Raw genomic sequence first — 27,592 nt, 5'->3', positions numbered from 1 at the left:
TTAATTGAAAGGTGTTTAGTTCAACCCATTTAATCAGCAATAATAAAATAGAATACAACTGAAAATAATTCACTACCTTTAAATAGTAGTTGTGAATCAAGAAAAGAAGAGAAAAAAAAAAAAACGCTTGAGCATAGAAATCTTAATAAATTGTTAAGAAGTACATGCCAAGCTGATCAAGTCAATATCGCAACCTACCTTTATACTGCAAATACAAATTCTTTCACTGAACAGTTACAGAATTTCCATTATTGTGTAAAATTTAACATATATTGAAAACTCAATTATAATAATACTTTTCTGGACTCAAAAAAGATGATTTTATACTTTTTAATAATCAAGTGTGATAGTGATTCCTAGCGTATTTAAAGAGTTTTCATGCATACAATGTGATCTATATGGTTCTGTAATTGAATCTGTAAGTGCCCTACTAATAGTCCTCCAGTATAGATTAATATTTTTGTCACCTAATTTTAAAATGAAAAGTTCAACACCATGCTGTAGATCTGGCTATGAATGTGTCTCTGTTAAACAGGGAAACACGAGGACCCAGCAACCAGGAGTACTGTTGCTAAGTCAAACATTTAGTGTATTGTGACTTGAGACAGTTCCTGTGCTCAATAACGGAATACAGACGTCCATCACATGTCAGAAATCACCTAAAAGATCTTTTCCTAAAGAAGAAGGAAGCACTAAGGATGCATGTCAGTTCATGACAGGCCAACATTAATGTCCATCTGGAGGTGAATTGTAGGCTGCAGTGGGCTCAGGGGGAGGATTTGAGCTGAGCTGATCATAGATGAAGCCATAAAGACTGACATCAGGCCTCGGACTGTGACTGTTCTTCACCACCACATTAAGGTATTGCTTCAGGAGGCCATACAGTTTGCCTAAAAAGAGAGAGAGAAAGCAAGAAAGAAAGAACTCGACAATCAATAAGAGCATCATGGAGCCTGCACATTAAACATTTAAAAAAAAAAAAAATCTGCACACAGTGGGGAAAGTTCTGATTGAGCTGAATGAGCGCAAATCCCTAGACAGGCAAACATCCACTGCAAGGCTCGAGACAACCACTGCAAGGCGTCTGCTAAGTCGGCAAATGATCAGATCTGATAATACACTATATGACACGCAAGGAATAAGAGCGTATCCTTGTTCCTCTTGTACCATAAAAACTTGCAACAGATTATTTTTTTAATGAACCAACACCATTATGGGCCTATAGATATTTTTCTGTTTTCAGAGCACATTGGAAAAATTCTTCCACCTTCACACTGATTTTTGGGTATTTTCAGCCATTTAATATATCCAACAAGACAAAAATCAAGAGAAAGTCAAATGCTATATGAAGTTTGTTTGACCTTATACATTTGTTTGTTTGACCAAGTACATTTGTGAAGATGGTTATGAGTGTGCTCATACTGTACAGTATATGAATTTGTCTCCATAATTATGGACTTTATGAAAGTAAAGCAGAATCTGAACACTGTAAGCTTTGATCTAATGGAGAACTCTTTCAGAAAGCTTGCCCTGATGTCAGAGGATCAGGCCTGTTTTAAAATGGCTGCAGTGAAGAACTGTGTTCTTACCCACTGTCACATGTTTATCCGTCAGAAACGTGTGCAGTTCATGAACGTCCCTCATGAGAGCAGAGTCGCCAAATGTGAAATAGGCCACATCTCTACCGGCCTCTGCTGCTGCCATTAGCTGCAGCAAGGCTGCAAAAACAGAGTCACATGTCATTAAACTGTATTAAGATTCACAAACCAATCAGTGCTAATGCACCATATGCTGGGGTGCACTGGCTAAACATTCGTATGCAACTGCTTAATGTAATAACATTCATTATTTAGAGTAATCCAAAGAATAAGAGGTACATTTTATGGATCGTCCACACAAACGTATTATTATTGCACACATACATTACTTAAGAAATAATAAGGAACAGGCTTTCATTTTTGTCCCAAGCTCTTAGCTTTAGAAAATATGAGTGACAGGTCCTTTTTTAAAGGTAAATAATCCACGGCTAACATTCCTTATTAAGACATTCAATCTTAGTCATCCAGCATCAAACAGTCTGAGAACACGTTAAATATTTTAAGAGGCTTGATACAGCCCCCATTGATTAATGAATAACGTGCTAATGAGAGCTGCTGCTTACAGAGAGTAATCTGTAATACCGCCTTCCCTCAACATGGAAATACTCTTATGTATAAGTAGCTAAAATGGGTAGTGTAAAAATAACTGTATATTAAGCTGCACTACTAATCCTGCTGGTAAAGGAACCAAAGCCGTTAGAGATGATACAGAAAATAGAAACTAATTTTCAAAGGTGATGATAATTTCACTTAAATATTTCCTCAAATTCATCAGAATTATGTACTCACAACTTATGTTATCACCAGTGAGACAATAATGATTACAAAGAAAACTAATTTATAGTCGAGGCTGAACAATCAGACCTTGAAGTGATAGAAACATGCGTCATAGTTGTGGCAGCACTCATTTACTCGTGAAGCTGATCAATATAAAGAGCGTTACAATAACCTCTTAACTAGATAAATAAATAAGAGTAAGGTAATTAGATTAGATAAAACAGAAGAAAGCTTCTTTTTAATCTCCTGTTTATAGAAACACACACTAAATGCCTGAATATCCAGCAAAAGACAGCAATATTTCACCGAGCAGAAGAGCTCTCGCAAGTGCCTGACTCTAAATACCGTATTAACATTCTACAGAGATTTAATTAACCAAGTGAAGTAGCTAATGTGACATTTAAGTAAATATTGACATTCTGAAGATAATAAAAAGACCTTAATAAGTACTTATGATAGCTTCATGAAATGATAATGATTGATTCAATGATTGCTAAGCACCAGGAAGAAGCCCCCTGAAGGTGTGGATAAAACCCCTTCAGTCAGACATCACACCTTATTCACTGGTGAAGTTATTAACATCAATCACTGAGTGGATTTTTTTTAATTCATCACTCCTTAATTGAAGTTCAATGTAAAAACCAGATGTTCAATTATGTAGCACGCCCTCAGCCAATCAGCTGCTCTACCTTTAAGTCGTGTATCTCCCCCGAATGCACCACATCCCCAGTTTCCTGTGGCAATGGCCGAGAGGTTCTGGGTGTCTACACCGTGCCGCACAAATCCACAGTACGCCTGACAGAGAAAGAAAGAAAGAAAACACACACACACACATACACACACATACACACATTAATAGTAAGCAGCAATAACCCTCTGGGAAAGTAACCATGGGTGCATGCCGAAGTGGATGCACAGATAACCCTGGAGCATGAACACACATAAAACATGCAGGATCTTCAGGAGAAGGACAGGTCAGAATGCTGTCAGAGTCTGTTGATCACATTTTGCGAAAAGGAGACAATGAAAACACATTTACATTTATTGAAAATACAAAGCAGGAAGAGAAGCTGTTCAATAACAGCAAACGTTCACCTTCATCTTCAAAACTCACTACTGACCTTGTTGAGTTCCCTTGTGAATTTCTCAGGGTGGAATTGCTCCATGTAGTGTCTGTACTTCAACGCATCCACTGCCACAATCTCTGTACACCTTCTCTGCCACTCATCCCTGAGCAGGAAGGAACGACATGATGATCGAACACTAAAAATGGCTCCAATGGTAGAATTTATGGGGCAATGGAGGACAAATCATTAATTCATTAGCCAGCCCAGTGGGCAAGTGAAAGCTCCATTGTACTTGGCTAGACCCATGCTATGACTGCCCAGATGTCCAATTAACTAGCTTTAAAAAGCAACAACTAAAAGAATTTAACTCCAGGTAAGTGTGATCAGCTAATTAGTGAAAGCATCAAGCTGCTATACACCATAGAGACATATATGGAACCAGTTGGAATGTTCTTATATCAAATGAAAAGTGTTCAGTGATACAGTAGAGGTTTTCTTGTTGGACAAGTGATGTAAAAAACAACTGCTAGTTAAATGTTATATCAATAGCCACAGAACTACAGAACTACAGAACCACAGAGCAACTGTGAATACAATAAAATAAACAAAACTAAATAAACACAGGACTAACTCGTAAACCTAATCTGCCTCTCCTGGGCACCTGGGACAAGGATTTGTCCACCCCTGCTGGATTATGACGCATAAGAATACAACATTATCTACAACAATGTGATTCAGTCTTGGAATTGAACATTTTATACTGACATGACACGCTCAGCTCAAGGTCCAGGTTTCAGAGGAGATAAACTGCGCTAATCAGAACTATGAGAATTATAATCAAAGCAAATGTGGCTCTAAATATGTTAAACAAAATATTATTCTCCGCCATTCACATTTTGTAATCTTTACATTTTCTTTAGAATACTTCTTTATGAAGCCACCCTTGATTCTTTAAATTTGACTTGAATTGTGACATGACATACATGACAAAGGTTACTTTTAACTGTATGCTCCATGTTTCACACATTGTCCTGCTTGTCACTAATACTGATCAAAATATTTCCAGTTTATGTTTTGTATGTATATGGAACTGAGTGGTCAGGCTGAATATTATTTTAGGCTTATTTACTCTACTCATTACCTTGGTGTCTCATCTTTGTGGTTGGCATTCCATTTGTAGCTGTCTGCATAGCCAGAGTACTTGCTGTACTGCTCAGTGCCTGCACACACATAAAACAAAAATAAATAAATTAAAAACATCACTTTGCTGCCAGCATCTAGCATTAGGTTGAGGAGTCATTTTAATACAAGTGGTTCATATCAAACAAAAGCAATCAGGAGGGGTCACGGCTAAAAAAAACTTTACTTCCAGCAGCCAAAGCAGGGCCCTTAAGATTAAGGTACTGATGGCACAGGGCGAATTCACTCTATGGTGCCAATATAACTGATGAGCTGCATTTATTAAAAATAATGGTTAGAATGGTAAAGAACGTAAGGGAAACATTTTAGAGGATAGAAATCCAGGTTATAGTTTTTGTTTAACATTTCATTATTATTATAATAATTGGCAGATGGTTTTTTAAGGTAAGGGTAGGTGGGTCATTCCGAAGAGCTCCGAGCCAAAGTGTTCAAGAGCATGTCCTTCATTAGCACTCATTAGTGTGTGCAGCTGTTCAGCAAATCTGACTAAAGCCTAGTAAGTTAAAACTATTTCAAAAAAACTATTTTTGCACCATGTCTGAGAAAATGTCATCAATTACCAGATCATTTGGTGCAACCATAACTGAACTTTTCACTGATGTACACTACCAGTCAAAAGTTTGGACACACCTTCTAATTCCATGGTCTTTCCTGATGTTTATTTCTTTCTACATTGTAAAACAATGCTGAAGGCGGCTGAAATACACAATAATCTCGTTTAAACAGTTGATATTGAGATATGTCTGCTACTGATGCTCTGTAAAGCCTTCATAACGGCTCTAATCTGAGGTGCTGTGAATTGGTGATTTCTGAGGCTGGTAACTCTAAATGAACTTCTCCTCTGCAGCAGAGGTCAGTTTTGGTCTTGCTTTCCTGGGATGGTCTTCATGTGAGCCAGTTTCATCATGGTGCCTGATGGGTTTTGCAAATGCACTTGACAATACTGTTCTTGCAAGAACTATTCCAGAACACCTGACCTTCGTGTCTTAAAATAACAACTGCCTGTTTTTTGTTGTCGTTACATATGGGTTACTTAAGTCCATGTGTGTTATTTCATAGTTTTGAAATCTCCAGTATTGTTCTAGAATGTAGAAAATAATTCCCTAAACAAAAAAACATTGAATTAAAAGGTGTGTCCAAACTTTTGACTGGTAGTGTATCTTCAAAAGATGCCAATGAATCAAAGTCGTAGCCAATCTGATAATGCATACATAATGTAAAAAGGCCAGAAATGCACGAGTTCGACTCCCTGCAATAGTGGCAAAACCTCCAGGATCAAACTCTGCAGACCAAATCAGTTTTCATCTTGATCATGTTTTTCATTCACTCATTCTGGGTGGTGGCTGCGGAGGCAACAAGCTGATCCTGGAGAACCTGCAGACATTACCAAGCCAACTGTGACGTATAAACTGTCCAGCAGTCTTGGGTCTGCTCTGGAGTCTTATAAGGTACTTAAACCACCTCAACTGGCTTTTCTTAATTTACTGCCAAGCTCCTCACCCAATCATGCCCACAACCTAATTTCCACCAGTAGTATAATCTTATTCTTTCTATCTTTATTCACAGCTCATCACTATCTTTGGTGATGTAATCAGACAAAGAGTGACCCCCCATGAAAGGTACAAAGACTACATGAACCCTGCTTGGATTAGGGTTACCAGAACCCTGTATCCAGATTGGTGTTTGCATACATAACCAGCATGGGCTCAGACCAAAAGGGCAATGTAGAACCAGTTCATTAGCTGGGATCAAGTTGCAGGGTGGGGGTTAGGTAGTGTTAAGCCAATAGGGAGGCAGACACATGATGGATAGTCTTATTTGGATTAGACCATTATAGGAAGTGTTCTGAACAGTCAGATTATTATTATTTATTTTTTTAAGAAAAAACTACAGGGTAGTCATCAGGCCACATTAACTGTCTAACTATATCTCATTTTCTTTACATGATTGAACTATTTTCAGTGTTAACATTTGACCCCAACAACACAGGACAAACAGGTCCTTCTTAGCAGTCAGCTGAATCTGAGTGAGTGGGAGATGGTATGGGTGGATGAGGAATGGCTTGATCTATCAGCAAACAGCTCCTTATAACAGAAGCCAGCCTCTTCACACGCCTGCAAGCAGGACATGCAAGACTGTATACAACTTCGCCCACTTCACATTCCCTACCAGAGAAATCATTTATCTTCTATGTTTCAAAACCTGCACAACTAACAGGATTAATCAGATAGATAGCCGCTTTCTAAAGTCTAGCTTTCTCTCTCACCAGTATTATTTCATGAAGTAAGACAGATTAATCGTATCTCAAGAGAATCATGAAGACTAATATAGAAAATCAATGAAATACAAATGGAGAGGCATAAACTAAGACAATTGCCAAATATTTCATCTATAAACAGATGTCAGCATATTTAAAAGCTTTCTAAAAAGAGATAAAGATGTCTAACATATGAAACAAGCAAACAACATTAGCTTACTCATTAGCTTGGATAAATTATTCCCAGTTTCTGCTGCTTAAAAATCAATCACTAAAGGTGCTTATACAGTACGCGGAATGCTAACCACGTAGCTTGATATCCATATGGTGGTACCAAAAGTTACGAAATCTGATCTTGTTTGACAGACAAGTTGAAGTACTTCTACATACTACAGCTGAGATTTAGATCTGTTCCATGTGCCACCCATCACCAGATGTTGCTCAGGGTATAACTAGCTAGTTATGGCAGGGTCTGTCTCACTCTCACACACCCTCAGCAGCATCAGGCACCTTGTTTTGGTGTGGAAGCTGTAGGGAGAGATTGATGTGTTTAGGGTGCAGGATGCAGGACACTAACTCATGACCTGGGCTTCTTTTCAGAGCTGCTGCTCAGTAAAGGAGCAGCTTCCACAGAGTGGGGAGGGTGTGTGTAGTGTGTTGACTCAACACAGTGAGTTGGAGGGTGAAAAATAAGGCAATTCGGCTGGGGAGAAATGAGAAATAACAGGGCAGCCTGGAGTGAATCAATGTAATGGATTTACGTTCAAATTGGATGGAGAAGGGAATGGACGAGGAATGAATGGAACCCAATGAATACATAGGCCTCAGTGAGCAACGGCAAATAACTTGCTAAGGAAAAAAATTACAGATGGTCAACTCAATTTATGGAGAGAGAAGTGCAGGAAATTCGATGGTGGTACAGGACAAACAACTGAGAGAGTGCTGCTTATGTAAATTTTGATTAATTGTCCCATCACCAAGAAATGGTTTATAAATGCTTAAATTAGGCTGAAATTACAGTTTGAGGAAGCATTCACTTCTCAGGGCAAATTAATATAATAACCATTAAACTATTAAAAGTACAATTCAGGGAAAAGGAGCAGACTGCTGACTTGGAGGATCAGATTGATCAAACTAATGAAGAAGTAAGAAAGAACAGCAGGAAAGGAGGAGCAGATGTCTGTGTGTGTCTGAAGCAACAAAAAAAAAAAAAAAGAGACAAAGATTGAGAGACAGGGGAGTAAGAGACAGAATAAAAGAAAGAAGAGATGAAGAAAAATTGTGTAAAATCAAGTCATTTGTTTACCTGTGATGATAAGGCACTCGTTGTGTTCCAAAGCCTCAGTAAAGAGACGCGAGACAATAAGCTCTGGGTTGATAAGAAAGCGAATCTCCTCCTGGACCAACCCTAGTCCTGTTACCCCTCCTCCTACCATCCTGTTAGCAAAGTCCACCTGTAAAAGAAACACACACACACACACACACACTTTGAATGATAACAGAAACAAAGAACATTATCCCCTGGTTGCTGAGGTCAGAGGTTACATTTCTTAACCATGATCAGCCATCCTTAAGCTAGACAAAATCTGAAATGGCTTCCTATTCCATTTTCTTTGTGCCTCATACATAGAGTACTATCCATACATGCAGAACTTAATTTGAGATTCAGTTTGATAAAGTTTTGCGCTTAATATTTAAAAAAAAAAGCCATTAAGTTAAAGGGGGAAAAACGACAGCAGATTTGATTCATGAAACATTCACAACACCATGAGCAGTGATCCGAGCACAGATGATCAATCAACTTCAGCTCTGTGGACAAAAGCTCCTACAAGATTATTTATCTACATATCATATGCACAGGACAACCCAGTTTAACCACATGTACACCTCATTTATATAAGGCATGTGCCAGTTTGTTAGAGTTGTGGCAGTAAAGCAATCCATTCAGTAGACTACAGTTTTCCAAAATACAGGGGAATGAATCAAGTAGGAAAATATCATGTGTGTGAAACTGATATAGAGGTGGCTGTTGTGAATAAAATGATTCTTTTCCGTAGCATTAAAAAATGTTACATTAAATCAATAAAATCATAAAATTATGTAATAACCTAAAGCTTGAGAGGCTGTATAGCCGAGGTGTGTCTACCCCAGACTTTGTCTCTAGGTTAGTACTGCATGGTGCCAAAATGTATATTTACTATACAGTGCTGTAAAAGATCCACATTTGTTGATTCAAATTTACAAACATTGTTATTTCAGGTTATTTGATTATTATTGATAGTACTCAAACTGCAATACTGCCTTTATTTATTGATTACATTGATTTTGTTTAAATAATGGCTAATCAAACATTTTTCAGATTAAAACCAACAGATGTGACTATGATCCTACCTAGAAAAAAAACAAATATGATGAATAAGGAAACTTAATTTTCCAATAAAATCTAACCATCTTTGTTTAATACTCCTCCTACTTTTATGGGTATTGTTAGGTGATTAAACTGACACACACACACACACACTTAGCCAGGACACAGACAGCATTTGTTGGCTGTGTTATATGAGACTGAGGTTACTGGAGCCTGCTGCAGTGTGAAGCTGTTGTGCAGAAGAGGGACAGGAATGGGTCATGCTGCTGGCTAGTCTCACTGATCAGTTTGGGTTGAAGATGCTAAAATTTTTAAAGCACTACTGACAGACCGTCAGCCCATCCCAAGCTTCAAGATATGCCATCAATCAGGCCTGCAGGACCTCAGACCCACCCCAGTGGGATCTCCCAGGGTTGCTCATGTGTGTGCATCAGCTGTCAGCATATGCTCTACCCGGACACAGGAGAGGGGAGAATGGGTGAGCTGGCATGACAAAGGTAGACACTCTGGCTGCAGGAGTGTCAAGACACTGAAACCCGAAGTGGGGGCATGGCTGGAGATCACATCAACTCTGACATCATGCGACAATACAAAAACTGCAGTGAACGCATAACGCATCAGCTATAGTTCAAGAGCAGTAGAAAAACAACACAAAAGAGCTAAAGCAAGAACATGTCCATCTTCACATTTAGAATTTAAAAGAAACACTAATCCAGCTGGTAAAAAAACTATAGCAAAGTCCACAACTTTCATGTTTGCCATTTAAGTAAGTCACTGTTAATAAATCTTCGATTAATGATCATAAGAATACACACATATTACTGAGAACGATCCAGAATACAGAATAGGTATTGTGAATCTTTATATTAGCAATAAATCCATATTTATTGAAAGCCAAATCCCTTGCTACTCATGCGTTCATAGATTTCTTAGATAGATGAATCTGTGGTTATGTGATAAACTGAGCAGTCAAATACTGCCTCATTGCACATAGTACACCACAAAACCACAAAACAGTAAAGAGTACCATGAGCAAATCTCTCCTGACTGTCGCACGGCACTTTTACTGTTAATGTATTTTACTGACAGAATTAAACATCTACTCCAGGACCTTCATTGTAAGTATAATTTTTTTCAGTAGGGGGAAATATGTAGAAATGATTATCTATGATAATCATGTTACAGAGATGCTGTGCAGATGTAATGTTGAAACCGGATTTTAAGATATTCCCACTTTTTAAAACGAAGAGCATATATCATTTTTATTTGTTTAGGAGAAAAAGATAAAGTATGACCTGTGTATGTAGTAATGTGCTCACCTGCAGCATGCCATATCCCTGATCCTCAATGGTCCCCTCGCAGGAGATATGAAGCCGTGTGAGCCGGGTGGCCAAGCTGAGAGGAGAGAATTACAAGAACACAGTTTCATAGATGCAAAGCAGCCCAGTCATCTGGGAACATAAATCAGTAAAAGAGAGATCTGGGATGAATATCTGCAGGAGAGGACAGATGAGTTAAGTATTTGTTTAGAGTTTACACAAAATGCATTTGTCTTAAAATCATGTGGAAGCTGTTCTGGGTAAAATTTTGCTAGAACTTGTTTTGCTGTTGCACATATAAGTGAAGAGAAGGACAGACTGATGGATAGCAAAGTCACTGTCCAGCTATTCCCCCACACACATGCTGATCTAAACTACTCAGTTAAATAATTTTCTGGTTTCATTTTACCAACAAAGCTTAATTTCTCAAACAGTACATCATGTCAAATTCTATCATTTGGTTACTAAAGGCTCTCCAGGGTCTATTGTAGGTCTCATATTGTTCTCTATATTTATTACTTGATTCTGTGATACATAGATTCATTTACTATGTACCTTTTTTCATGTATATGGCATATAAATATATCTTACATTTATGGCATTTGGCAGACGCCCTTATCCAGAGCGACTACCCATATCTTCTGTGCTTCTGGTTCCTCCATATTAACACCACTCCATAACATTCTTCACCATGCATTTATCTTTAACTTAAATTTTCTTCATTTTCTTTTCTTTAACTTAAACACCTGTAAGCAAAGATCATGCGGTTTGGGAATTTGGGTGCTGTACCCCTTCCCCCTGTCAAGACCACAACAAAAGAAGAAGAAGAAGCTGCATGCATAAGTGCCCTACAGAAACTTGACCCCTTTTACCATTCTGCTATACGGTCTGACACAAATGCTGCTTTCAAAAGACATCACTGCATTTTATCCTGCACTCAATGGCCCTCCCTACATATTCACTATAATATCATTGGCTCTCTTTAAAAGACTTTCTTTGGCCAGTTCCCTCTTACTTATGGCACTTGGTAATGCTAGTTCAATGCAACACAAGATTCTCACTCCGCATTCAATTAAAAGTTCCCAAATCCAATGCCTTTTAGTTTGGCATCATAGCAGACTGCTGTTGCAAAGAACACTGGAATAGAAATGGGGAAAAAAAATTAAATTAAAACTGAATTCATCCCTATTTTTTGTACTTAACATCCTAATTTCAGCTTTTGCAACACAATGCATTTTTAAACTAACAACATTAATTGGGTCAGCGCAAAATTTTCTACCATACAAATACAATAAATCAGTAAATTATGATACAAAATAGAAAACCAGAGAAAGTCAATATTGTTTGTGATTAACTGTAAAAGCAATAAAATCTTTGCTCCAGTTTAATTACTAAAGGAAGCTGTAAGACTGCAAGCCCAGGTTTTTTTTATGTAGTTCCAAGCACGAGCAGTTCAGTGGTCTGAGATTTTAATAAGCTAAAAAGACAGGCAGATCAACCTAATGTAAAGTAGGTTTTTACTTCCTGCTCCTTCATTCAGCTTCCAGGCTGCACTGCCTAGGGGAAGCAATTGGCCTGGGAGTCTACACAGTGCCACGCTTCATTTATCAAGCGAGCAGTGGGTTTGAAAGCATGATCTCTCCGAGTGGATGGCACAAGTTATGAGTGAGACTCTTAAACTGGTTCGCATGAAGAAAAAAAAAAAAATCTAAATAAGCATTTTTGCTGCATAGGTCAAAACATTCATTTTACATTTACTACAGCACATACTACATTTGTATTAATATTTGAAAGTACCTTTCCCATTTAGGAAAACTGTTTAGGCTTTGTCTTGTAAATGTCACGAGACCAGTGGGTTCTGAAGGTGAAACAATAAACATGTAAGTGCAAGCCTCAATAATGTGAAAATGTACAGATGATTTACTTCAAGTCTGAATGCCAGGCTTACTTTCAGTGGTGACTCTTCTGAAATAGCAAAGAAGAGTTCTGAGTTTTTCAATCTTCTGATGGGCGGATCCCTCAAACAATCTGGAGGCAACAGAGACAAAACATGCTATTAAAACATCTCAAATAGATCATATACAGAGACTGACATCATGAGACAAGATCAGTTGTGCAGACCATCCTGATGTAGAGGCAATCTCAGCATAGGAGGCCTACACTGTGTCTCATACCCACAGACACACACGTGACCATTCCTAATGCTTGCTCATGGAGCACACTTTCCCTCACTCAGGACAATAATCATGGGGCTGCTGTCCTCAGGCTAAACGATGCACTTGTGTAACACTGCACAAAAATGACAGCCAGAGGAACAGAGCTGCCTTCTCTTAAAAGCCATTAGGGAACCGCTGGTCCACTTTAGAAGTCTGAAATAGCCAGAATAAAAGTCTTCCAGTGTGGCTTTCTGTGTTCATAACATCATGGACTTGGAGCTAATCATGCACTAGGATTTATTGCTTCTGCCACTGACAAGTGATGCTGCATTCGCAGAATATAGGAAGAAAAAAAACAGATAAATAAAATAAAGGAAATAAATTTAAATAAAATGGCAACATCTGATACATAAAAGCCTTTCAGGGAGAAATAAAAAATATTTTCAACTTTACTCGGTTTAATTACATGAATCGGAAGGCTTTAGTGAAAGATAGATGTAAGAAAACAAATCATTGCTTAAATACACATCAGTTAAATCCAGTCCTTGTGATATCAGGAAGTCCTTTACTGTATTTAGCAAACTCCAAGACTTGTCAAAATTGGTATTGATAGTAATCGGAAATTATAAATTATACTAATTTAATAAATATTAACGATTCTAAAATATCTAAAATATTAACGATCCTAAAATATATATTTCTTTTATTTATTTTTTTTTATTTTTAATGATAAACATAGACTAATTAACATTGTGGTAGATCAGGAGCCTATCCCAGGATACCCTTGCCTTAAAGAATGAATACTAGTGCATCGCAGGACACACACATGCACACAGATACAGACACACACACACACACACAAGGGGCAATTTAGTGTTGCCAATCCCCCCTACTGACAAATATTAGCCCGAGCTCAGGATCTCAGGATCGAGATCAGGTTCGAACACAGTTCTGATCCAGCTAATTTTAGAAAAGTCCAAACTTATGTAATATAACCAGAGCTCTAAAAGACCACCACACACCCTAAAATCAAAAGCTTCTCTGTGAGAAATTTGGCACAAGAGACAATGACTTCTCTCCAGTGGTGTCCCTTAATTTCTAAGGGGGGAAAACTGTACTGGCATCCCAATATTTTGCATAATTTAACTACATATCTGAGTGCCAGTCTATCCATCATGTCACAGAAGACAAAAAGACACTGACAGGTCTGCCAAATAAGCAATCTCTAAATTGCCCAGTGCTTGACTGTGGTGCAGCACAAGCAAATAAGTAAACTGATGGACAGTCATTCAATTAGAGTGGGCTGCACCATAACGATCTGCATGTCTGGAATCTCTACTGTCTTTGGAAAGCTCATCTCCTATTGGCTGGCTCTTGCCACGGAGCAGAATGAGAAACTGATGCACTGGCTGAAGTCTGTGTCCCTTTGCTGCGCTCATCTAAATAAGCCATCTGACTTAATACTGCAATCACTCAGGCAATCACAATCCAACCCACTTTAGCAATCTTTAGCCAGGGGAGATAAAACCCAAAACAAATAAATGACTGTAATGGGAATGTAGGAGAGAGTGCAGCAGTGTCTGGCTTTGTCCATGTGCACTGTCTAAGAGAAAGTACTTGAAGCAACATGCTTGATGGATGCAGTTTTCTTTCTGCGTAATATGAATATCGCTCTTCACCATACAAAATGCTTTATTTACACACAGAGCAGTGATATCCACCCAGCCAGGGAATATATTTTACTAACTAATATCCAAAGGTGGTATATGAGATTCCAAGAGAAACTGGATAATGTCTAACAAGAAATGTGCAAGCACTGCTGGTATCTAATGATCTCTTAACAACATTTTAACCCATGTGAATTCAATAAGCCTCAATATTATTGCAAACAGACACACCAAACATGATCACCTGAGAAAAATGTAAAAATTAAAAAGACATAAATAAATAAATAAATAAATAAATAAATAAATAAAAACGTAAGGAAAGAGGAAAAACGAAGCCAAACTTTTGTAACCAACCGTAAAAGTACATATATTATAAGTATATAAATTGAAAATAAAGTGACTATGTAGGATAGTTAATTCAGACTGTATAAAATTGGACAGAGTGTCATGGAGAAATCCAGTAATGTCTCAACGAATAGCAGATAGATGCCTGTCTACTATAAAGACCATTATTACACATCTATTAAGGAGAATTAATATACAGAGTCAACAAGATAATCTAATTTGTTTTAGATAGCACTTCTCTGATACTCAGTATAACAGCAAAAAAACTCTGATAGATCAAATACCAGAGAAAAAAACATCTCAGATATCCATGCTGTATCAAACAAATAAAAAAATGAAATTGGAAAGCTGAAAAATGTTTACATATAAATATAGCTGCCTTTTCTTTTGCAAAGATTGTTTTTATAATATATAAAGTTTACTTTAGCACATCTTGAAGAGTTATCGGATGGGTGTCAAGATCGACTCACATTTAAGGTTTCATTTTCAGTATTGGTACCAGTAATGGTACTGTGCCATCTTTATATATAAAGATTGATTAATATTATCGGGAAGACTTGGGTTTCTTGAGAAGCATTTAATTTCAGTATACACAAGTGCTGCATGGAAATGACTAATACTACATTTTACATCAGTCTTGGAATGTACCGGAGTCACCTGTATAAGTTTGTGTATAAGTGTTACATTTTACCGAAACAGAGTAATTCAGTCTTGAAGCTTGAAGTTATTTATCACGGCCCTTATAGAAAATAACTTAATATTTAATTGAATTAAATACATGTATTCTCAAGCAACTTCCATTAGCTGCGCAGACACAGAAAAAAAATAAAAAGTTATTTGGCCAGTTTGGATATGGTAAACTTTAATTAAATTGCCAGTCTGAATGAATGACTGGGAAAAAAACGCTGCACTGTAAATCATTTTGTCTTTAACAAGCTGAAATTCACAAAGATATGAACCACTCTGAAGTGGTTATAAGATTAGATATTGAGGTAAAAAAGTCTGTGTGATGAGAAAGCACAAAATATGTGAGCAAGCTAAAGCTCTTCTAAGATCAATATCTGTACCTTCCAATATATAAGAGCTTTCAAGAGCAGTGATGCTTTGAGTAATGATAAGAAATGGTGAGTTACCTGTAGAAATTAATCTCAGGGTAGTTGTAGTACTCAGACTTGCGCGAGTTGCGCCGGGGGAACGTACAGAAAAAGGCGTTGGCCAGCAGGCAGGCAATTTGTTCCTGAGACATAGTCAGGGACTGATTCATGTTCTGCTTAAGCAGGGGGATTGGCTGCAAAAATGGGAAGGAGAGTGAGAGAGATGGAGGAAAATGTAATTAGTTCAGCAACTGACCAAACAGGACGGCAGAATTACATTAAGCAAATGGCCAGGAGTAATTACAGCACCCTGCTGAATTTTACCATAAACCAGCAGCAGGTATCAAGTGCCATTCATCTTCCATGGATGGACTTAAAGACCCTCTTAAGGCCAACACACATGACTAATCAATAGAAACATTAATAACGAGTACATAAAGTGCAGCTAAGCCAGAGAGACCTGGGAGTTTCCCGTTTTAATCTGTAAATACTTGACTTTCTCCATGGCCAGATTTATCAGTTTTTCTATAGCATGAATTTAGGGCAAGTAATAACAGATAAATTTCTGGAATTCATTTACATAAATCAATAACTGTCTACTGTAATATACAGACACACATAGACACTCTATAGCCTGATGAAAGCTACAGATGAAGCCAATGTGAACAAGGGAGGTATAAGGAAGAAATAAGGAGAATAACCCCTGCCCGGAAGCCTCTGAATCCGCCTGTGTATCCCAATAAACTCTATATAGGAGAAGTGCTACTCTTATTGATCTGTATGAGGCTGTGAAGATCAGCTCCTTTTAAGGCCAAAACATTTAAGAGGACTTATGTCATGGCAGATCCTGACTTTCTTTAAAATTGGAAAGTGGCTTAACTGAGACAGACAAAACACACTAGAGACCACAGCCAAATACCAATTCGTTAATCAGAATGAAAAGATAAATAATTCAATAGCAGCAGGCACACTTTTCAAATAAAAAAAGGCTTTGCCTTCAGAAATGTTGAAAGAGTATCTGGTTTAGAGTAGATGTACAGCCATGTTAGTGTGAGTGGTCAAGATAAAAAACTTTGACCACATTGATTAACATGAATGTGTGACACTGCAGGGACAGGTAAATCATCATCCAATCACAGAAATTAATGCAAACCTTGCAGTCAATCAAACGCCGCAATTTTCATTACTTTTTCCATTACCACCACAGATTTTCCACAGATTTTGGCCAAGGCGCATCGTGTGACCGTCACAACATGTATTCAGCCAAAGCCCTCTTTGATTCATGGGCATCAAACACGAGTACCGCTATCATAAAAAATAACTGAATGATGTGTCTTAATTTAAAATAAAAATCTTTCATTTGCAATTTCAGCGAAATCCTGAAGGGACTGATTTACAGCATAATTAGTAACAACCTGATCAGGGTTGTAGGGTTCTAAATTAGGCTACTAGTAAAGATGCTAAATAAATTTGCTAGTAAATATCACAATAAATAAAAACTCCCATGCACATCTTGAGGCCAATTATATTGAGACGAGTTATAAACTTGAGTGATGTAGCTGAGCTTGAGAAACTGTTCGAGCCCGATTATGAGCTGACTACTGTTTGTGATCTACTTCCTGTATTAAGATCACGGATGTAAATTTTGCATAATATTTAAGCACATTTCACAAGTAGTGTATAATAAGGTCAAATTTAAAACACTATTATAAAATGCATGGTTGATTTTGGAAACATTTGGCAAATCATTCTCAAGAAGCAGTTTTAAAGCCTCAGGGTAGCAAAGCAGGTGCTGGATGGTTTCCTTTGGCCTCCATTAGCTCTGCTTCTAATGAGGCTTGTGCAGATGTGGCAGTGTACTTCACTAACCACCCTCTTCACCCAGCAGCCCTGAGAGCCTGTTAACAGAGAACAGCCGCACATATGCACACCTGCCAGCCACTTTCGTCCAACTCTTTCTCATTTGTCACTATTAAAAAGATGATGCTTGTTACACAGACAGAGGGTGTAAATACAATAATGATTGTATATTAAAAAGTGTTTGTGTGCTGGACATACCTGGGTACAAATCTTGGGTGCATTTAGGGCTAATTTTACCATATTTGGCAGCATAACATCAAACAGATACTGTGCCTCTGTGTACTCCAGGCCCTGTGGATGAGAAATTATTTACCAGCTGTATTATCTGTAGTGGATATTTAAACCACAAAACTAAAAAGTTAGCAGAAAGAAAAAAATCTAAATGCATTTACAGGCAGTGACAGTGTGGCTGAGTACACAAACATGCATCACTGCACGCCTATGAAAGGGTAAGAATCCTTTTTAAAGACTCACCCTGAATGACCAATTTGACTGACTATACAGAGACAGAAAACTAAACATAATGCATTTACTGTACGGGAAACAAAAAGTAGTTGCATGCACTAATTTCTTCAACAATATTTGAATCTTGTTCAGTTTTATTTTCTAAATACATACACACCTTATTATTATTGCCCTCTATGAAGGTAGAATAAGTTGTAAAATTAAACTATTATAACAACAAGAATAAGAAAAATGGCGTTATTGGGTTAAAAAAGTGGGAATAATTAAATGTGGAGTAAAAACAGTAAGCCAACATAAAACACTGTCACTATTTTAACCAAGGGGTAATCAAGCTCTGTTCTGGTAACCTGATCATGTACTGTCTTTATAAATTTTAAAAGCTTTCTCAAAGAAAAATAGGGAAAACAAGATTGAAGAGTAATATCAGAGTCCTTTCATATCTGTAGAGACTGTAACAAATAAAGATCTCATGAACAGAGGTTACAGAAACACTATTGTGCAATATCAAACAAACCCCCAACAGGGAATGACATCACTGGAGTGGAAATAAGAAGAAGTGGGCTTTGGAAAGCTTTCAGTTCACTTTTGCCACAACTAAAATAAAGTCAACGACCCACACCACCCATCTCTTAGACACGCGCGCACACACACAGAGAGACAAAGCACTACTTTGCAATACCCACTCCCATTCAAAAGGGGTTTCGAGCTGCACTAGCTGGCTCAGCAGTCATGTGTGATTTCTGCAAAAACGAAAACGCTGCCGTTTTACCTTCTCAGTGATTTACAGCACACTTATTTACAAACATATCGGCTGCGATGGTCACTGTGATGAGTTAACAGCCTCATTTCATCAAGGTTACTGGGCATGCTTGGCTGATTAAATGGGATTCCTGGAACAGACGGGAAAAGCTAAAGGGAACTTCTGGACAGGAAGCACTGACTGACAATTTTGCCAAGGAGCATTTATATGGCTGCAAAGAAGGCCTGACTAAACACTGTCATAAGTAATGACCCAGCTGACATCATAAAACGCTCCTCTGGGCATAATGAATTTGGTTGGCTGACAGGGCGAACGAGACGCTGCTGAAGTAGCAAGAGTTAGAGCTTTCTAAATCAAAGCATCCTCATTTCCACATTCTGCCCATGCAGCTCAGAGAACTGGCCAGAGGAATGCACTCCTCATCTCAACCGCCTTCCCACTACGCCTCTGAGAAAGGTAGATTGGCCAAAGGGAAGCCACATCTTAATAGGTATTCCTGTGGCATTGGTGGTTGCAGAAACAGTCTGAGAGCCAAATGACCATTTGCTTAACTCGTTTCTCTTAAGCATGGCACACTGAAACACAGAACGGAAATCCCACTGAGAAGGAAAACGGTGAGAAGTGTTCATATAAATGCTTTATGTTAGGCTTTCGACAGAGCAAGCATTGCTGACATTTATCAGACAGCACCTCAGTGACACTTCCATTTCAGCCACGCTTTCACAACAATTTTACAAGACAGGTCCTCATTTGTATTTTTGCTTCTTTCCATAGCCATTACACGTGGGCTGTCAATCAAAGACCCTTGCCACAGTCCTTGTATTTGAGTTGTGCCGAATTGCTTTAAATTTAATCAAGTCCTTAAAGCTTCAGAGTAAGGTGTAGGTTGTGGTGGGTTTTTTTTTTTTTTTTAAAAGAAAAGAAACTGTATTCACACATTTAAACAATGGAGATCTGTTTCACACACAAAAAAAGATATCAAAACAGTTTAAAAAAAAACACACAAAATCAATTATTTATCAAGCAATCACGTTTTTTACAAATACATTCGAAAGTTCCATTTTTCTAATCCGAGATGCTAGTGCCCTCTGTTGATTAAATGAAGATGAAAACTTAATGCATGCAAACACAAAGCTTCTGACATCAAGCCAATATGAGATGAGTGGAATCAGAGGAAAGAAGAAGTGAGGTATTTAATGGTTTCAGAAAAAGTGAAAGGAAAGAAAGAAAGCACGTACAATGACCAAAATGGGAGCGCCACAATCAGAGGTTTCTGTACTAGTTTATTTTGGAAAGCACTGAATGTTAGGTGCAACAGTGACAGAAACATCACTCAAAAATATGAATGATTTGATTAAACTGTTTATTTTGCTCCACAACGTACAGTAAAAAGGTAGGGGGGTTAAAAAAGAAGGTATAGAATACATGCAATGGAAGAAATAACTCAGTGGATGCTGATGTGGGTTTTTCTCTTTGTTCATCAATTTTCTTGTACTTCCCAAAACATGCTTGTCAGTGGATTAGATAAACTAAATAACCCATACACATGAATAATTAAAATAATAAATAAAATAATTTCCCAGTGTCACCTGCTCCCAGTGTGACCCAGATCAGGATAAACTGCACTGTTGGGACTTTAACAGAACTGAGCTTAAAGGTATGCTTCATTAAAATAAAGTGCACTTTGCTAATGGTTCTGATTAGGTTCCTTACAGATTTAATGAGCCACTTTAATTAATACGCCATAAAATGACACAGGCCGCTTGAGCTATGCAATGATGACATTTGGCAGTAAAATTATTAAAGCAGGAAGGAGAAATGCTGAACTCTTGGCAGACACCCACAACTTGATTAATGAAAATAACTGCCAGGCACAGAAATGGCTTTTGACTATAAGTCTAAGATGTGCCATAATTCAGCACTTTCCACTTATTGTACCAGGAAGAAGAAGAATAATTCACATTACAAAAAAAAATGGTATTTAAGAAGATTGTATCCTAATGTGGAATTCTGAGATTCAATTCGGATCTTTTTAATCAGTTTGCTTTGAGGAAGCGTTTCATTTAGGGCTGTCCTGATCTGAACTTAGAAAACATCCAGAAAACATGCTACCAACAGTCTGGGGAAAATTACTTAGCAATAGAAGAATATGAACTCAGATTCAGATTTAAAATAAACAATTTACAATGTCTGGTTAATTGATAATCATTAGTCTAATACAGGGGTGTCCAAAGTTATCTGGAAAAGAATGGTGTGTGTGAAGGATTTTATTCAAACGAAGCGGAAGCTACACCTCAGTCTAGTGAAAGCCAAGATCAACTGATGATCCCGGTGGAATCAGGTGTGGCTCCTGCTTGACTGGAATAAACACCTGGACCTACACTGGCCCTCTGCAGATAGGATTGGACACCCTTAATCTAACAGAGTTTATCTATGCATTAATCTTTAACCCTAGTATAAATCCTTATTTATCAAGTCGTCATTATCAAAGTGAGCCCAAAATCCATCTGTTGAATGTGTTTACTGGCAGTAAGCAGGTAAACAGGGCGCCTGTTTCCTGCCAGCTGTTGCTCGTCACAGTGAATGCGCACCTCTGTGTTAATTGGTTGGTGCTTGATGCCACTGAGCCTCCAGGGAGCAGGCACCAGAAGGGGCAGACACAGACTGCTGAGTGTGCAGCCACTCTCAGGCTAAACTGCGTATGACTGAACAAAGCAATGGCCTCTAACTGTGGCACTAAATTTCCGTCAGACAGAAAACTTCATCAGAGACACTCTTCAGGAGTGCATTACATAAACTACTTCATTTGTCTGCTTCGGGAATCTGTTAGTTCTATAGACAATGAAACTAACACTTCACGCCTCATTGTATTCACTGTGATGGCACCAATTAGCTATCATTTTAGTTACATTTATTTTTGGGAAGTCGTTTTCAGGTTACAGTGCTGCAGTACCTGTGTATTTTGAATTACGCTGCATCTTACTAAGTATCTATATTTTCAGCTCATTTCTGCTATATGCTGCAGAGAATATGGCAAAGATTTGAAAAAATCCTGATTCATTTTCCACTGACTGCAAAAAATATAAATTTCAGCTATAAACATTACCACAATTACAAGAATGTATGTAGGGAAAAAAATTATATTTTATATATATATATATATATATATATATATATATATATATATATATATATATATATATATATATATATATATATATATATATATATATATGCACATACACAGATACATCACCAAGAAGCAAGCAGTTACTTACCTCAGTGCAGAGAACATTTAGAGCTGTGAAATCCCATCTCTTTGCATGTGTTGTGTTGTAAGTCAATATTGCTTCCTGTAAAGTTAAAAAAAACTTTAGCGTTTAATACTTTAAGATAAAATAATACATATAATCTACATAGCAATTAAACAGATGAAATTAAATGAAAGGTAAAAGAGAAGGTATCATTCAATCTAACTTAAAATGCCCAAAAGCATCTGTACTGTAGCACTGTCGCCATCTTCTGGTGGTTAAAAAAATATGTTGAAAGGATAACCAACAAGAAAAGATAAGATTCTACTGTAAAGAGTCACATAACCGAATTGGTTCTTCAGTTCTAACTTTTATGATTAAGCTGTTTTAGAAGTGGGTTCTAGGCAATAATTAGAGAGCAATCATGACTGACTGAACAGTCTCCTCTGTATCTGTAACGTCCGATACCATGTGCATCTTCACTGCCATTATACAGATATGAAATAATTTAATAACTCGCACTGTGCTTTTCTCTCTCACCCTTCTTTCATAGTGCTTTATTGTGTCCCTCAGGCATGACCAAAGAACTAACACTAATTGCTGAAGGACCAATTTCACATCCTATTTTTCAAAATCTACACAATTCAATTGGATTGAATTTAATGCTTGGGTGTTTTAAATCTATAATTAATTACTGGACTGTTGATTGCATATCAAGCTGTGCATCATATTATTTCAGGAAAAAAAATAAACACACTCCAATTCAGAACTCAAATTGTATAATTGTGCATTTTTCCACTGGAGATGTTAGCATAAAAACCATACACAACTATATGTGCAAAAATTAGCATCCTTGAAAACCTACCCGAATATCCAGTGAACTTTTGCATGCAGTTTCCAAGGCAGAAATGATGAGCTCCCACCGACTTTGCACTCCATCCTGAAACAACATGGAAACTGAGTTCAGCTCTTGTGACCAACTTAAATCAACTGTATTGCGGAGTTATCCCGATGAAGTTAGCCCAATATACCTCATTCTCCACTGGAAACAGGTTCTTTTCAGAGCAGGGCATCTTGACATTCATATCATCCCAGGCATCCTGGAACTTGCTGGGATATGGAACCGGGACCTCGCCCTCTCTGAGCAGGTCAGTCTGCAAGGCAATGAAAGGTAAGCACACAATTCAGTGTTGTCGTTTATTCTGAACTGTAAAACCAGGATGATAACCCAGAAAACAAGTGCAACATCTATATACATGATTAAAGATGCAAGTTGGAAGATTTAGAAATTTTTTATACAAAAGTATTACTACAAGAATGTCTCAATATTAAGGACACCAAAGGAACACTAGTTTGCCCAGTGATCATAATTTTGGTGATATACCAAGTGTGCTTTTGTAGCATTAGTAGTTTACCAGTTAGAGCTTACAGAAAGGCTTATCATGCAGCAGTGTATCACGGACTTGCCACAGAGTAAATTTGCTCATTCTCCTGTTTCATTATCATTACATGACCTAGAGAGTGAACTAGTCACCTTTGCTATCTGAGGAAAGGTTTATGCCACTGTAATCTCATGCTTCCACCATACTGCCAGGGGAATGCGAAGGCTTTTGGTGAGGCTCTGTATATTTCTGGGGCTAAGGGTAGTAACAAAAAACTCTCAAGCGTTACCTGAAAATGACTATTACAGGATCGTACAGGAGTACAAGAACATCATGGAGGTTATGGAAAAAATTTGTTCCTGACTTCTTCTTCTTATTATTATTATACCATGTAGTTTCTAAAATGCAGTACATTTATATTTTAAATCTATTTTAGTTTCAGTTATTCTAAGACAGTGGTTATGCACATTTTGAACTGTTCCTACTGGGAAACCTGCAGCACACTTCAGAGCAGACTATGTAATTGTTTCTCTTTTCCACTGCAGGTTTCACATTTCAATTGATTTATAGCGAGCTCATCCAATGTAGCCACTAATACATTACCTAATACATTTTGAGTCACATATATAACCTTAGCCTTGTTTGAAACTTTCCGTAAACCATATTGAAAGTAATTGCTGCAGCCCACACGTACATTCTGTAGTGTGCGAGAAAAAAGCATGTAGTGTATGATCAGACCCAAACTGACAAGAGTGCCCAAGGGCTCAGACAAAATCCACCACAGTACTGATTTATAGTGAATGACAGCCAAAAAATAAAAAAAAAATAAATTATGATGCAGTGTAAAATGCTCACAGTATCTGTGTACATCAAGCTATAATGTGACGTCTTGTACATTTTTCATAGAGCATATTTATCAAGGTCAAATATTTGAATTAAACCAAAAAGCAATTAAATAAAGGCTTTTAAACATATACATCAAAAATTGCTTTATCATTAGTGGCTATAAAAAATATTAAAAAAAAAAAAAAAAAATATATATATATATATATATATATATAAGAAATTAGAAAAACATTAGAAAAAAATGCAGACGATTTCTTCACTGCTTTAGATGGGAAAGAAGTAAAAGATAAGTAAATGAATAATCAACTAGACCAAGCAAGCAATTTAAGAAACTTTTTTCATATTGCTCAGTGCGGATTAATAGTTCTCTCACATCTCATTCTGATAAAAGTGTGACAAAATCTATACCTCACAAACACGTACTACTACAGATATTTAGAACTAACCCGGATGAGCACTTTGTGATTTTCTGATGCCCTAAGTGGGGGTAGGACTGGAGCACACATTGGCATCCTCCTCAGCTCCTCTATAGGAGTTCCCAACCACTTCCTCTCAACGTGTGGCAAAGTCACCAGCACTGGCTCCCTGGACAGGAAATACAACATGACAGTAAATCAAATGATTGTTACGTATAAAAAAAGAAAACACTTTGCAGCATGTGTGTGCATACCTTGTCTGTGCCTGGTTGCCACTGGAGTCTTCAGTTGCCATCGATGAATTTCCAGTAGAGACGTGCATGTCGGAATTATCCGTTTCCATGGCTGTCACTTCAGCATCACCGATAGTTCCAGGTCCAGCTTTGGAGTCAATGATGTTAGTGGACTCTACAGGAGAGCACAAGGATTGAGCACCAGGTGCCTGAGATTCTGTGTCGGGATTGTGACTTTCTCCTGAGCTGTTATACAGCAAGGATTTGCAGGTTGGGCTCTCTGGGCTCAGCATTTCTACATCAGCACTAGTGCTCTGAGATAAACTGAGATCCAACTTTGTCTTTTCGGTAGACACGCTTGCTACTTTGCTAAGATTCGCACCTGATGCATTCGATACCAGAGCGGTCTCTTCAATGGTGGGCTTTGTCTTGATAACTGCATTATCACCGACACTGCTATTTGGAGAACTCAGTCCATAAGTCACCTCAGTGTTGGAATTAGTACTTGCTGGAGTTTCCTCTATTTTTTGGTCGCCTGGATCTCTCCGTCCTAGTGTCGCATCAAAACCTTTGTCATTTTCTCTCGACTGACAAACATCCTTCTGGTTGCACTCGAATGATTTATGACCATCACTTTTTATGTCTTCAACCTTCATGCCGCCACTGATATTGCTGTGGAAAAATCACAGAAAGGGTTTTGCATATTAAACAAGTCCATCAAGTCAATAAGTCTGTGTCCAGCTAAAATGAAGACGCCTACCTGTTTACTTCCCCAGTTTCTTCCATATTTGGCGTCAGCACATTGGTGAACAAACTGCCTAAAGTGCAAAGTTCAAATATACAAAAGTCAGTCTAAAGCACATTTGAATACACAAAGAATGCACTGCAAATTAGACCTCAGTGAGAAGCAGGAGCAAACAGGACACAGTTACAGAAGACTTTTCCCAACCTCTCTGTGATCCAGTAGCTTCTTCTACACTTCTGCTAGAGAAACTCTCAGAGTGACACTTCTCTTCCAGTTTCAGTCTTTTCTCAGTCTGGAAATCACTCATTCTTTCATGACCGATTAGTTATAGATTGTCTCTCGGCAAACCGATATCTTCTGCAGCAATTCATCAAACTGTTGCTAGTTCCAACTGCTATTATTTACACCCCGAGAGTCCTACAAAGTAGCTTAGCTAGCTTGCTATACAGCACCACGCTTAGCACTGAATTAATAACGTTGTCCTACTGCACTGAGAGCGATGCCACCAGCGCTGCACACACCTCTTTATCCCTCAGAGCTGTACTTCACTGGAGCAGAGACAGCAGCCAAGCGTTTGCATATCATGCTAAGCTGCTAGTTAGCTAAACTCGCTAAACTGCTAATTCAGACAAAGCCGAGCAGAAATTCTTATTCAGGAAGCAATATCATTTCTCATGTGCATAATGTTAATGAACGGAACACCAACTATGCCCAAATATTTTTTCTTTCCTATAGTGTCTCGGACTAAATAGAGGACAATCCAGACGGCTGGCTATCGCGGTAGCTCTACCGTTTGAAGAACTGTTTTACTTTCAGTCTTTCAACACTCGTTTACGGCAGACCGGAGCAACCAATCCAAATTGTGATTTCCTACAGTGGGCGGGACTTGAAAGACAAATCTTGTAGTAGTCCATTCTGCCGTATGAAGAGAAGGATGTGTCGTAAATACCGTGCAAAAAATGTATGGATAACCTCAAATATTAGTTGTTACATGGTGATGATAAGATAACACGACTATTGTATTTTCTAAAATGTGTATACATAATGATTTTTGACAAATGCAATAAACATTGTTCTGCTTTATTTAATTTCCAGTTATCCTGATAACTGACTTCCACTACATTTGTACACTTCCCCTACAGGTCTACCAGGCCAATTGATTAAGCTTTGGGCTTCTGATCAGTAGGTTCTGAATTCAAATTACATCATCACCAAGTTGCAATCTTTATGCAATGTGTGCTGTCTCAGATGAATCTCCCTTTAGTGTACACACTAGAACTGTGCACTGGTTAGAAAGAAAATGGAAGCCTTTATTTGTCACATATACATTACTGCATAGTGAAATTCTTTCTTCACATATCCCAGCCTTGGAGGTTGGGGTCAGAGTTGGGGTCATTGTTTAATGTAGCACCATGGTCCTGAAGGAATGCTGTAGAGTGACTGCTTTCCAGACATTATTTCTGCTAATGAAGTTATTAGATGCAGCAGCATTGCAGAGGGTTTTTAAATTTCTCAGTATCACTTTGCGGTTAAGAGCTGCCCTCCAAATAATAATATAATAATAATAATATAATAGGGCATTTGCCAATTAATTTTTAAAGTGCTTAACCAATAACTGCAAAGACATTTACCTAAATAAGGGTCACTGACAAGTTTCTCTTTTAAATGCCCATATCTCATTAAATGGACAAATGGCTGGTCCTTGATGCATTGTTAATAATATAAATGTATTAGGATCAGGAGCACAGTGAACAGTGACTGATACCAGTGTGAGAGATCTTTTAAC

General features: G+C 37.8%; 1 protein-coding gene across 1 annotated transcript; it reads right to left on the bottom strand.

Annotated features, from left to right (window-relative positions):
- parga (poly (ADP-ribose) glycohydrolase a) lies at positions 1-26,620 on the bottom strand. The gene is made up of 18 exons (XM_058385778.1): positions 26,011-26,620; positions 25,822-25,879; positions 25,083-25,733; positions 24,859-24,997; positions 23,216-23,338; positions 23,050-23,124; positions 22,212-22,286; positions 17,907-17,999; positions 15,888-16,042; positions 12,535-12,614; positions 12,384-12,444; positions 10,587-10,662; positions 8,206-8,353; positions 4,584-4,662; positions 3,497-3,605; positions 3,065-3,170; positions 1,590-1,718; positions 1-890 (listed from the first exon to the last, which is right to left on the bottom strand). The coding sequence occupies exons 1-18, from the start codon at positions 26,111-26,113 to the stop codon at positions 727-729; spliced, it is 2,424 nt and encodes an 807-aa protein (XP_058241761.1). The 5' UTR covers positions 26,114-26,620; the 3' UTR covers positions 1-726.
- Between the last annotated feature and the right edge of the window lie 972 nt (positions 26,621-27,592).

This window comes from Hemibagrus wyckioides, linkage group LG03, assembly GCF_019097595.1.
Source record: "Hemibagrus wyckioides isolate EC202008001 linkage group LG03, SWU_Hwy_1.0, whole genome shotgun sequence".
Classification (NCBI taxonomy): domain Eukaryota; kingdom Metazoa; phylum Chordata; class Actinopteri; order Siluriformes; family Bagridae; genus Hemibagrus; species Hemibagrus wyckioides.
This window is presented reverse-complemented; position numbering and strand designations above follow the sequence as displayed.

Bases quoted from the DNA above. Each gene is read 5' to 3' on its own strand.
- parga (XM_058385778.1), bottom strand. From the start codon at position 26,113: ATGAGTGATTTCCAGACTGAGAAAAGACTGAAACTGGAAGAGAAGTGT. The intron at 24,998-25,082 runs GTATGCACACAC...TTTCCTGTCCAG, and splicing joins GGCAACCAGGCACAGACAAG to GGAGCCAGTGCTGGTGACTT. The intron at 1,719-3,064 runs GTAGAGCAGCTG...CTGTTTTTGCAG, and splicing joins GGGAGATACACGACTTAAAG to CCTTGCTGCAGCTAATGGCA.